Source organism: Bos mutus, chromosome 12 (assembly GCF_027580195.1).
Source record: "Bos mutus isolate GX-2022 chromosome 12, NWIPB_WYAK_1.1, whole genome shotgun sequence".
Taxonomy (NCBI): domain Eukaryota; kingdom Metazoa; phylum Chordata; class Mammalia; order Artiodactyla; family Bovidae; genus Bos; species Bos mutus.
In genome coordinates, this window is record NC_091628.1 from 35,600,998 (window position 1) to 35,614,815 (window position 13,818).

The window sequence follows — 13,818 nt, forward strand, 5'->3', positions numbered from 1 at the left end:
TCTTTTGCTTCCTCAGGGCTAGACCAGGGTCCAGCGACCACTTGGCTGATGAAGCAGCCCTCTGGGGCCCCAGACTGTGTTGTCTGTCACATTTAAATGTTGATAAGGTTAAAAAACACAGTGAGAGAAATGTAGCTACAGCCTTCAGATAAGGCGCTTAAGAATAGTTGTGTTCAGAAGTTCTTGAAGTAGAGTGTATACGTGCACTTGTGCATTGTACTTTTAATCAACTTTATATAAAACTCAGGATACTTCGAAAAACACTGTGTTGCTATGGACCAGGGAGCACCTGGCCAGGTGAGCTGCTGGGCTTCGCAGGTCGTGAGTTCTGCAAGGCAGCTTCTACTCCACCCTCTGAAGACAATCAGACAGCAAAAACTCCCTGACAGCTGTTAAGTCATGAGTTCTGTGTAATTTTCACATGTCCTAAAATACTGTATCATTCTTCAGTTTTGTTTTTCCCAGCCGCGTACAAAGGTAAACAACGTTCTTACCTCACAGGTCACACAGAAGCAGGCAGAAAGCCAGGTCTGGCCCGTGGGCTGTGGGTTGCCAACCCCTTTTCTAAACCAGAGAAGGTAACATGTCAGTAGATAAATTAATTTTGTGACTTGTAGCGAGTTTCTAATATTTTAACTTTCTTAGAACCTTAAGAAGCTCAGGAATTGAAGACTAGTGGAATCCATCTGAGAACTGGGGGTGTGTAGGTGCTCCGTGTCCCAGCCCTGCACCAGTGCATACTTGGGAAACATTCTACCTTCACACAACTTATACGTGATTTGTAGAATCAGAGTGAAATAATCTGAAAACCATGTATAAATGTATACATTTTGACATTCAGAAAGCAGAGAGGTTTGTGTAGGGGAAAGGGGGCTGGAAAACTGAAATGCTTGTGGAAAGTAGAAGATGGCCGTAGTAAGTGTGGTCGATTAAGACAAGTTTCCTGTGAGTTCTCTGAACCATTTTCATGGGTGGTTCTGGTTATTAAGTCTGAGAACATTAATGACCTTCATCGGAATGCTGTATGCCAGGTGTTTCAGAGCAGTATTGCAGAACTGAAATAAAATCTAGATGAGGTTCAAAGTGAACTTAAATATAATCTAAGTAAATTTTTTAAAAAATTTATTAATTGCAATGATGTAGCATAAAATAAGATTCGGACAACTTGTAGGCAGTCTCAGAGTTAATGGAAGACTGTTTATGTGTTGTTTGAACGAGCGTGCTCCTAGGGATGGAGGGGTGCGCTGGTTTTCTGAGTGTGACTGTCTGCATCCACTGGAGCGCCATCTGTACGCTCCTGCCTGAACTTCGCTAACTTTAGCAGGAGCCTGGGTGAGGCATAGTTAGCATAATACAGACGACTGTCGTCCTTGCTGTTTTTAGAAGGAGCAGTGTGCCTGACTGGCCAGCATCTGTTTCTCTCTTTGTCACAATAGGCTGGAGACAGTTCAGTTTTCACAATGTAGGTAGCCCTCCACTGAAGACTAACTGATACGTTTAAAATCATGGCCTGTAACAAGCAGTGCACTGAGGCACAATTTTCAAATTTAACTTCGGAATCAGTTTTCAAGAAATAATCAGCTGCAGTGAATTTTTCTCTCCCTTCATTTGGCATGATAGAAACGTGACCCGTATAAAAGAGGAATTTATTTTTATGGATTAGCTCATCTTTCCAACAGGTACATCGAAAGATCAGAGAGGATTCTGACATGGCCCAGGACTCGCTGCAGTGCCTTGCACAGTTGGCGTCCCTGCACGGGCCTGTCTTCCCTGATGAGGGCGCTCAGGTGGACTACCTCGCCCACTTCATCGAGGGCCTGTTGGGCACCATCAATGGGTAGGTGTCCCAGCTGGGAGCGGCCCTGGCTCTCCTGCATGGTTCTTGGTGGAGGGAAGAGAAACCAGTGAATCCCCTTAACCCTCTGAAGTAGAGTTATATGTGAAGTGAGCACACAGAGATGTGCCTTTGGAACGAGTAGGGGGAAACCAGTTCCCCCTGCTCCACTTAACGCCGGTGCCCACACCTTGGGTTGTAGGATTGAGATAGAAGACTCTGAGGCTGTGGGCATCTCCAGCATCATCAGCAACCTGATCACCGTGTTCCCTCGCAACGTGCTGACTGCCATCCCCCGAGAGCTGTTCTCGTCCTTCGTCAACTGCCTCACGCACCTCACCTGCTCTTTCGGGCGCAGCGCTGCACTGGAAGAAGTGGTAAGTGGCTCCTCTTATCACACGGCGTCCATCTCTCCGTCCATCTCACAGTGAGGGCTGCTGTGCTTCTGAGCACTGCTCACAGTGAGTCATCGTTTTAAAGGCATGTGTTCTTGTTTATATGTGCAAATTATTTGGCGATCTGTGCTTGGAAACATGGCTTTTAAAACATTTGTGATTAAAATCACTTTCAGTTCAGTTGCTCAGTCGTGTCCAACTCTTTGCAGCCCCATGGACTGCAGCATGCCAGGCTTCCCTTATTGGTCTAAGTAATTATTTTTAATTACTTTTGTTTATTTTTTATAATTTTATTTATTTATTTTTGGCTACATGGGCCTTTCTCTACTTGTGGCAGGTGGGGGCCACTCTCTAGTTGTGGTGCTTGGGCTTCTCATTGTGATGGCTTCTTTTGTTTGGATCCTGGGCCCTAGACCACAGGCTCAGGAGTTGTGGTGCACAGACTTAGTTGCTCTTCGGCATGTGGAATTTCCCTCATCAGAGATCAAACTCGTGTCTCTTGCATTGGCAGGCAGATTCTTTACCACTGAGCCACTTTAGCCCTGGTCTAAAGATTTTAAGTTGAGATAATTTAGTACATGAATATAGGAAATGGAGTGAAATGTTTGTATTAAATATTATGCTGAAAGCCTGTTTTAATATTAAGCTATTTGATTAAGTTTAAAGGGTGCTGTGAGCTTTATGGTATGGTTGTGACTATATATAATTTTAAGTGTTTCTTGAGAATTTAAAAATCTTGGGCTTACCTGAAAATTGCATAAATATAATTTGGTTCAAATAATTGTAACACTGTTTATTTTGATTAGACTATGCTTTTGAAAATATTTTTGGTGCTATGGTTTAATAATATACCTTAGTAAATTTTAATTTACATTAAAATGAAGACTAGTTCCAGTACTCAGAGATGTTTCTTGGTACAGATTTTAAATGCTTATCTTCCAAGTTTTATATTTAATCTAGAAAACATGTGCTAAACTTTTTGACAACAAAGCTGCATGTGTAATGATTACTGTGAATAACTCCATTAATCTTGGGAAGTAATTGATTTTTTTCCCTGCAAAGTAGTTATTGTTGAAACTAATTTTTTTTTTTTATGAAATGTAAATCCGTTTCAAAGATTGTAAGGGTAAGAAGAATATTTGTGAACATTTGACAGAATTTCAAGTTAAGTCCTAACGGCTGTTTTGTTGGGAGGTCTGGCAACATGCGTGGAAGTGTATAGTGTCCCTTTTTGAGGTGTCAGAGCGTGAAGAACCCAGGTGTGGCTGTGTCCGTACTGTGGGCGCCCCGTGGTTTGATGGGGAAGGAGCCAGGCCAGGAAAACATTTGTGTGTTGGAAAGTGGGTCATGGAGGAATAGACATTTACAGGCCTCACGTGTGAGATCTGAATTTCTGGGCGAGGAAAATGATGTTCTAAGTATGGAAGTACAGGGAGAGTTAAAGGAAGCTTTACTCAAATCTTTTTCAAGTGATCACAGATTCTGAGTCACTAGGGCTTCACATCCTGAGTCCCCCCTTCCCCTACCCCTTCCCCCTTGTCTTGTTTTCTTTTCTAAACCCTGGGGGTTAAACAGCAGAATAAGCACGTTTAGAAACGCAGCTGCTTTTTAGTATCTGTCTGTGGGTTGAGGAATCTTCTAACCATTTTATAGAGGAATTGCCGAAAGATGCATAACATTTTTGGTTTGCAGATTTTGAATTTGAGCATTTATTTATTTTGCCTAGGGAACTAACAACTTGGAAAACATTGTTTCTGCCAAGGTTTGACATAGAAGTATTGGAACTCAGAGGGCCTGGCTGCACTTGGAGAGATGGGGTGTTTCTTGTTCTCTCTTCCTTTCTTTTAACAAATTGATTTCTTTTAACCTGTTTATGATGTTTAAAAAATGGTGTTAGAAACAGTTGGTTATCCATCGAAAAAAGCAGAGGGAAAAGATTTGTCTAATGCTTTCCATGACTCATAGCAACCAACTTGGCAAGGGTTGTACTGCTTAAAAGACTACTGTTGGAAACAACTAGATCTAATGGCCAGGGTTTCATAAGGGAACACTTGAGTAAGGAGGCCCGGCCACCTCAGGGCAGGTGGGCGAGTCCCAGCGATGCTGGCCCTTAGGAGGGCTGCTGGGTCAGTCCAGTTCTGTGAATGTTTATCCGTCATCTGTATTTCACCAGGCACTGTGTTTGAAAAATACATTCTTTAGCATTAAGAATTTGGAAAGTCATATATGTTTCCAAAAGGAAAAAGTTAATCTAAGAGTGTAACATTAAAAATTCTCTGAAAAGTTATAGTTGAGACTACTTATTCAGAGGCCGGGAATACTGTCATATGCATGGGTGCTCTGAGTCAAATTAATTCTGTGCTGTAAGGACTGGCTAGAAAAACAAGAGAATGAATTAATTTCTATTGCATTTGACATTCAGAGACTTCTCTAAATTCTTTTTTTTATTTATTTATTTGGCTGCACCTGGACTAGTTGCCGCCCACAGGATCTTCAGTTGCAGCATGAGAAGTTTTAGTTGCAGCTTGAGGGATCTGGTTCCCCAACCAGGGACTGAACCCGGGCCCCCTGCATTGGGAGCATAGAGTCTTAGCCACTGGACCACCAGGGAAGTCCCTAAATTCTCTTTAAAATGGAGAGATCATGACTTTTTATTTGTAACATTTCTGTGTTTTTTTCTCTATGTTGCGATTTTTGCTTCATATGATGCTGCACTTGGAAAGGGGCTTTCCAGGTGGTGCTAGTAGTGAAGAACCTAAAGAACCCGGCTACCAATGCCTGAGACGTAAGAGGCGCTGGGGTCGGGAAGAGCCCCTGGAGGCAGAAATGGCAGCCCACTCCAGTATTCTTGCCTGGAGAATCCCATGGACAGAGGAGCCTGGCGGACTGCAGTCCGTAGAGTCACAAAGAATATAGTCACAGAGACACAACTGAAGTGACTTAGCATGCATGCATACCAGAAAGAGTATAGCAGATGAACAACAGCACAAACTGTTTCAGTTCTTTCCCTCTTTAATCTTTTGTATGTCCTTGCTTGCTATTTTACACTGTATATTATCTGATACATGTATTACATATGTCTTATCTGTCATTGGACTTGTAGGTTATGGCAGTGCCTATAAAATTTAAACTTATTGTGAAGTATTTTGTTCATGTCAAGTAAAAACTTTATATATGTGTGTGTGTGTGTGTGTGTGTGTATAAACATTGTGAAGAATAAGATGAACAGCTGTGTGCCAGCCATGCAGATATTACAGTATATCGCTGGGGCCTTTCCCCCTTCCACCTACCTGGAGTTCCCCCTGTTGTCATAAGCACGGTTTATATTGCACAAGTTACTTCTGCCAAATGATTTTGTATCGTGTTTGCTAACGAGCGCTGCCAGGGTGCCGGGCTGCGCTGTTGGCTCCTTTCCACCCTCTGTGACCTCGACGGTTCTGCGTGCTCGCCTTCCCAAGTCCTCCTGAGAGCAGAAGAGCAGCCCCTAGCTGTTTACAGGAAACAGGAGTTGAGCAGGCTTTTCATTAGTGGTGCAGCTCCATGTGAGAGCTGATGGCTCACAGCCACTTACTGTAGTTTTTATGTCTGTGGATCATAATGCTTTTCTTAACTGAGTCAGGTAACTCATGTTTATATATAAAGACAATACTCCCGGGCAAAGAGAGAGCTTCCCAGTTCTGTGAAAATGATTTGGAGTTGTCACGTTGGTTTTTTGCTGTTTGTAGAAAAAGGTCTGCAGGAGTTGTCTGCAGCATAGCAGTCAAGTGTTAGAACCACATTGGCACCGTGTTTTATCTGGTATACTTTTACAGTATCTGACATAAGGCACGCATGCATACTTTATTTTTATAGTGGGGTTTTAGATTCATAGCAAAGTGGAGTGAAAATACAGAATTCCCACTGCTCCCCCCAACTCCCAACACACAGCCTCCCCCACCGTCAACATCCTACCAGAGGGTGCATGTGGGACACTTGATGAACCTACCCTGACTGTCACCAGCACCCCGAGCCCACATCTTTGTCGGGGTTCACTCTGTTGTATGGGTCGTGGGTGTGGATGTATGTGATAAGTGCATCCGCCATAATGGTTTCACACAGAGGAGTCTTACTGCCCCTAGCCCCCCCCTCCCTGACAACCAGGGATCTTTTCCTTTTCTCCAAAGTGTGGCCTTTAAATGTCATATAGTTGGAATTGTACAGTTATGCTAGATTTTAATCTGAAATTCACATGCATGTTAAAAGGAGACCAGATTCACATACTGAAACTTTTCTTCCCCAAACTTCATTTGGCAGTGTTTTCATAAACAAAATTAACCACTATTTCTATGTGTCCAAATGGTGGTTCTTGTTGTTCAGTTGCTAAGTTGTGTCTCAGAGATTTTTTGACCCCCAAGGATGGCAGCGTGCCAGGCTTCCCTGTCCTTCACTATCTCCCAGAGTTTGCTTAAAAACTCACGTCCATTGAGGCAGTGATGCCATCTAGCCATCTCATCCTCTGTCGTCCCCTTCTCCTCCTACCCTCAGTCTTTCCCAGCATCAGGGTCTTTTCCAGTGAGTCAGTTCCTAGTGTCAGGTGGCCAAAGTATTGGAGCTTCAGCATCAGTCCTTCCAATGAACATTCAGGACTGATTTTCTTTAGGATGGACTGGTTGGATCTCCTTGCATTCCAGGGGACTCTCAAGAGTCTTCTCCAACACCCAAATTTGAAAACATTGATTTTTTGGTGCTCAGCCTTCTTTATGGTCCAACTCTCACGTCTGTACATGAGTACTGGAAAAAACCGTAGCTTTGACTAGACGGACCTTTGTTGGCAAAGTGATGTCTCTGCTTTTTAATATGCTGTCTAGGTTGGTCATAGCTTTTCTTCCAAGGAGCAAGCGTATTTTAATTTCATGGCTGCAGTCATTGTCCACAGTGATTTTGGAGCCCAAGAAAATAGTCTGTCACTGTTTCTATCTTTGCCCCTTCTATTTGCCATGAAGTGATGGGACCAGATGCCATGATCTTAGTTTTTTGAATGTTGAGTTTTAAGCCAGCCTTTTCACTCTCCTCTTTCACACTTAACAAAAGGCTGTTTAGTTTCTCTTCATTTTCTGCGAGTAGGGTGGTATCATCTGCATATCTGAGGTTGTTGGTATTTCTCTGGACAGTCTTGATTCCAGCTTGTGATTCATTCAGCTGGACATTTTGCACAATGTACCCTGCATATATAATTTAAATAAGCAGGGTGACAGTATACAACCTTGACGTACTCCTTTCCCAATTTGGAACCAGTCTGTTGTTCCATGTCCAGCTCTAACTTGCTTCTTGACCTATATACAGATTTCTCAAGAGGCAGGTAAGGTGGTCGGGTATTCTATCTCTTTAAGAATTTTTCATAGTTTGTTGTGATCTACACAGTCAAAGGCTTTAGTGAAGTCAGTGAAGCAAAAGTACATGTTTTTTGGAATTTCTTTTCTTTTTCTATGATCCAGTGGATGTTGGCAATTTTGCCACTGGTTCTTTTGTCTTTTCTAAATCCAGCTTGTACGTGTGGAAGTTCTTGGTTCATGTACTGCTTGCTTGGAGAATTTTGAGCACAATCTTGCTATCATGTGAAATGAGTGCAGTTGTATGGAATTTGAACATTCTTTGGCTTGCCTTTCTTTGAGATTGGAATGAAAACTGACCTTTTCCAGTCCTGTGGCCACTGGTGAGTTTTGCAAATTTTCTGGCATACTGAGTGTAGCACTCTGAACAGCATCAACTTTTAGGATTTAAAATAGTTCAACTGGAATTCCATCACCTCCACTAGCTTTGTTCGTAGTGATGCTTCCTAAGGCCCACTTGACTTAATACTCCAGGATTCTGTCTCTAGGTGAGTGATCACACCATTGAGGTTATCTGGGTCATTAAGATCTTTTTTGTGTAGTTCTTCTGTGTATTCTTGCCATGTCTTCTTAATATCTTCTGCTTCTATTAGGTCCATACCATTTCTGTCCTTTATTGAGCCCATCTTTGCATGAAATGTTCCCTTGGTATCTCCAGTTTTCTTGAGGAGATCTCTAGTCTTTCCCATTCTATTGTTTTCCTCTATTTCTTTGCGTGTTCACTTAAGAAGGCTTTATCTCTCCTTGCTATTCTCTGGAACTCAGCATTCAGTTGGGTTTATCCTCTTTGCCTTTCACTTCTCTTCTTTCAGAAATTCATAAGGCCTCCTCAGACAACTATTTTGCCTTTTTGCATTTCTTTTTCTTGGGGATGGTCTTGATCACTGCCTCCTGTACAATGTCACAAACCTCTGTCCATAGTTTTTCAGGCACTGTATCAGATCTAATCCCTTGAATCTATTTGTCACTTCTACTGTACAATCATACAGGATAGTGTTTAGGGCATAAGCTTGAATTACTGTGATATTGAATGGTTTGCCTTGGAAACAAGCCGAGATCATTCTGTCATTTTTTGAGATTGCACACAAGTACTGCATTTCAGACTCTTCTGTTTGACTGTGAGGACTACTCCATTTCTTCTAAGGGATTTTTGCCCACAGTAGTAGATACAGTGGTCATCTGAATTAAATTCACTCATTCCCATCCATTTTAGTTCACTGATTCTAAGATGTGGATGTTTACTCTTGCCATCTCCTGCTTGATCACGTCCAGTTTACCTTGATTCCTGAACCTAACATTCCAGGTTCCTATGTGATACTGTTCTTTACAGCACTGGACTTTACTTTCTGTACCAGACATCCGCAGCTGAGTGCCATTTCCACTTTGGCACAGCCTCTTCATTCTTTCTGGAGCTATTAGTAGTTGTCCTCCCCCCTTCCCCTGTAGCACATTGGACACCTTCTGACCAGGGGGAGATCATCTCTGGTGTCATATCTTTTTGCCTTTTCATACTGTTCATAGGGTTCTTGCAGCAAGAATACTGGAGTGGTTTGCCATTCCCTCCTCCAGCGGACCACGTCTTGTCAGAACTCTCCACGGTGACCCGTCCATCTTGGGTGGCTCTGCATGGCATGGCTCATGGCTTCATTGGGTTATGCAAGCCCCTTTGCTATGACAAGGCTGTGACCCATGAATGGGTTCAAATAGTTACCAGATACAAAAGCAGACTGTTTTCCTGAGGCTGGAGAGTTGCAAGTTCACTCCTCTGTACACTCGCAAGTTAAATATGGGTGTTGACGTGTCAGTGCTGGTATCATCTTTTAATTACGTTCTCCACCCTCTGTTCCCAGACGAAGTGAGTGGGGTCAAGTACCCCCCTAAGCTCCAGGGCCTCTCTAGAGCTCTGCTGGCAGTGGGCCCAAGGGCCCCCGGGCACAAGCAGTGTCCAGCTTGGTCCCTTCGTCAGCTCTGGGCACGTGCTCTGGCTTGACTGCTGGGTGCTGGCCAGAGGGGCAGTGGAGCAGGGCCAACGCATTAGGAGAAAGTGCTGGGCCGGGTTTCAGTTCTCTGATTAGACTGAAAGATTTAGCTGCCAATTGTCATCAGCCAAATTTCTCACACTTTGCCTGATGAGTCACTTGTGCTGGTTTCCAAGTGGAACAGAAGGCTCTGGGAAATTTGCAGTGCTTATTTTAGATCTGCTTCAGGGAGGGGGCTGAGTGTCCGATGTGATCCTGGTTTGCCTCACATCAGGGCTTTGTGCGAGGGACTGTGGAACGCTCTTCCAAGAGTAAACAGCTTCTAACTAAGGCTTTTACAGTTTTTTTTGTACTTCTCTGTGTCAGAATTTCAGATTAAACATGGTAAGCGTGCATCACATATGTGCTGAGGAACAATGCGGAACATTGCTTCTTCCTCCTGAGACATGGGCTCAGAGGATGCTCTTCCTCTTAAGATATGTTACCAATCTGTTTATTTTGGCAAGATAAACTGTGTTAAGACTTAACAAATGATGTCTGCAAAGCACATGCTTTGTGAAGTGTATTGACAGGCCGCACATGTTTCTCTGGGCGGAGACTGTCTTGTTGATCCCCCTGCTCCATCCTTAGTTGGCTCTGGGTTAGAGATTTGTGTTGAAGGCCCATGGCCAGCTGCTCTGCTGCTGCTCAAAGCAGATCCAGCACTTACCTGGCCGCTTTATGTGTCTTTCTTGAGTCCTGAGAACCAGCATCCACGATTGTGTTATAGCATATACAATACAGATGAAAAATAAACAATAACAAAATGCCCACGTGTGAGCCCTCAGCCTAACTGAGAATATTACTGGCTGAGTAATATTCCATTGTACATCTGTACCACATCTTGATCCATTCATCTGTCGATGGACATTTAGGTTGCTTCCATGTCTTGGCTATTGTGAATACTGTTGCTATGAACACATTTGTCTTTTTCAGATGTCTTTTATCATCTTTTTATAGTTGTCAACATATCAGTCTTTCACCTCTTTGGTCAGGTTTATTCATAAGTATTTTATTTTTTTGTATGTGATTTTAAAAGGGATTATTATAATTTTTTTTTTTTTTTTTTTTTTTACTTTCTCCTTCTGACTTCATTAATGCATTGTTTCCCTCTCGTGTCCTGCCGCAGAGCCCGCTCATTAGTTTCTGAGGCTGCTCTGCACTGATGGGGGGCTCCCGAGGTGAACATGGGCTCAGGGCCACGCACACACCCCACACCCCTGACTGTGGCTCCGACCACACTCCAGCCTCTTTGGCCTGTGCTCACCCCAGGTCTGTCTGCACGAAGATGAGACAGCAGGTGGTGGCCAGGACCCTGTGTGCACATCTCTCTATTCTGCCAGCCGCGGTCTGTGCTGCTTCCCCAGCTGATGAAGGGGGACCCCGGGGGGGAGCACCTTATATAGATGTAGTTTAAATGAATTTATGGGGGGAGATGAGCTTCGAGTCCTTCTCTTCCACCATCTTAATCTCCCAGCCTTAATCAGATTCTTAAGCTGTTTCTTTCATCTGGTTTATTTATTTATTTTTTTTTTTTGCTGTTGGATTGCAAGAGTTTCTTATATATTTTGGATATTAACCTCCTATCAAATATATGGTTTACAAATATTTTTTCCCCATTTGTTAGATTGTCTTTTTGTTTTGTTGCTGTTTTCCTCTGCTGCCAGCAACATGCATCAAATAGCCCTTCCTTTCCTAATGATTTGTAAGACTGTTACTGTCATATATCTAGTGTTCACATGCTAGTTGATCTTGCTTGAGCTCTGACCACTTCCATTGGTCAATTAGTCTGTTTTTGCACCTGTGTTTTGTTTTAAGGTGATATCAGTTCCCACTGCACCCTGGATTTTCAGGAGGAATTTTGACTGTGTTAGCTTTTTTATTTTCTGTAAAAATTGTGTCAGTTTTTCAAGTTGGATTGTGCTTGGAATTATAGTGATTCTTTAGTGAAAAGTGGACATCTCTACTGTATTAATTCTGCCCATAAATGTGGTATTTCTCTATATTAAGGTGTAATTTATTACCTTTCAATAAGGAATAAGTTTTCCTTTAGTGCCTTCCATTCTTGTTGCTGTAATAAATAGTATCTTCTGTAAGTCTCATTTTTGAGATTGCTGCTGGCATGGAGAATTGAAGTTGGCATTTGTATGTTGATCTGATATTTACTGACCTTTCAGAATTCTTATTGATTCTAGTGATTTTCCTCTGCGGACAGTCGTGTCATCTGAATAATGGCAGTCTTCCTTTTTTCAGTCTTCACCATTTGTATTTCTGACGCTTAGTGTATGGTTCATTTATTATGGTGCAGTGTTGAATCAAATGGTAATAGAAGACATCTTTTCTGGTTCGTCATTAGGAGTAATGTTTGCTAACCGCTTTTGAGCTCTCCTTTATCAGAATGAGTAATAGGTTTTTTGTTTGTTTGTAAATTTTTAAATTGGGTCTTCACTGTGGCGCGTGGGCTTTCTCTACCACATGGGGGCCTCTCGTTGCAGAGTGCAGCCTCAGTAGTTGCCGCATGCGGGCATAGTTGCCCTGCGGCAGGGGAGGTCTTAGTTCCTTGACCAGGGATGGAACCTGTATCCTCGGCATTGGAAGGTGGATTCTTAACCACCGAACTACCAGGGAAGTCCCACTAATAGATTTTAAAACATGGTTGAGTGTTGAATATCATTAATTGTGTTTCTACTTGATCTGTTAGTGTGATCAGTTGGTTTTATGGATTTTTCTTTTGTTAAAGTTGCCCTTGCATTTCTGAGTTGAACCCAGCTCAGCCATGTGTCATGGCCTTTTGTGAATGGCTGGGTTTGTTTGGTGTCAAGGTAACATCACTTCCTGAGTTATGTCTTTCTCATTCTTGTTTCCTCTTCTCTGGATCAGTCTCTGTAAGATTGGTTGTTTTATTTTTGTTTTTTGCTAGTTTAGTAGATCTCACCTGTAAGTTTACTAAGTTGGTATTTTCTTTGGGGGAAGAATTTAAGCTAAAGAAATCTGAATGGTTAGTTATGGGAGTATTCAGGTTTCCTTTTTTCCTTGATCCAAATATGAAGACACTTTTTTTTTTCCCTAATAATACATTTATTAGAATGAAACATGCCTATTTCTTACAATTTTGTTCTTACTGTTATTTCAGAATACAGTTTTAATGTGAAAATGGTATATGGTCATTGGTAAAAGTAATTCAGATAGTACATGAAATTAAAATTCTCCAACATTCCATCATTTATCACTTTCTTGGCATCTGTTGATTCACATCCAGATCTATGTAATACCTTTATATAATCAGCATCTCATGTCATTAATTGGAGTTAGAAATCGTTTTTAATGCAAAACCTTAGAGGAATGATTCAGTGACTGTTTTCAGTAATGCTGCAGCAAATACGCTCATGCACAAATCACAAGTTAGACAGACATTCTTTAATCAGCTCCATTTTCAGATAACTCCTCAAATGGTGTCTTGTTCTCTGTAAGGTTTCCCTTCACAGCTGCCCTTTCATGAATTAGGCAGCCTTTAACAGTGGATGTGTCCTAGAGAGAAAGAACTTGGTCATTAAAACTATAACAGAGGTTATTGTATTTTTTCATAACTCTCTTTGTTTCATACAAAATTTCTGATGGCTTATAAAAAAAAAACATTTAGAGTGAGATAATCTTTTAGAACTTGCAGAAGGCAATTAGATGAAAGAGGAAAGTAGAAAGTCAAGCCTAGAGAAAATGAGCAGTCTCAACAATCAGGCTGTAGTGTCTGTACCTACAAGCCTGACTTTTTAGAAGGGGCTGAAGATACCAGGTCCTTAGAAGGCTCTTGCAGGAAAAAGGGGAAGCACACCTGCTCCTCAGAGGCATGCTCCAAATATTCGGTAAAAATAAAGATGGAAAATGATCTCCTGCAAAGCTTCATGTCGTGAATGACATTGATCCTCAATCCCATGGCAACAGATGATGTCTGAATAGGTTTTATTTGACTCTTTAACCCTCACTATTCCACCAGAGTCTAGCATTTGGATTTCTTTTTGAACAGTTCTGTTTAACCATCAGTTTTCATTATTTTTATTCTTTATTATAGACCTTAGAACAAAAAGAACATTTGTAATTATCTTAGCATAAGCCCAAAATGCATTGTGGAATTTTAGTGATCTGATTTCCCTTATATTTTGAAGCGTTTTGCTATTTCTTAATCTTAGGAAGTAGTTCACCATTAC

General features: G+C 41.9%; 1 protein-coding gene across 4 annotated transcripts in view; it reads left to right on the top strand.

Moving 5' to 3' along the window:
- Positions 1-13,818, top strand: part of XPO4 (exportin 4) — a 92,431-nt gene that overhangs the window by 52,777 nt on the left and 25,836 nt on the right. For all 4 annotated transcript variants that reach the window (XM_070380533.1, XM_070380534.1, XM_070380536.1 and 1 more), the window contains 2 exons: positions 1,680-1,837; positions 2,037-2,211. In XM_070380533.1, coding sequence (XP_070236634.1) covers positions 1,680-1,837; positions 2,037-2,211 — 333 coding nt within the window. The remainder of the gene's footprint in view (positions 1-1,679; positions 1,838-2,036; positions 2,212-13,818) is intronic.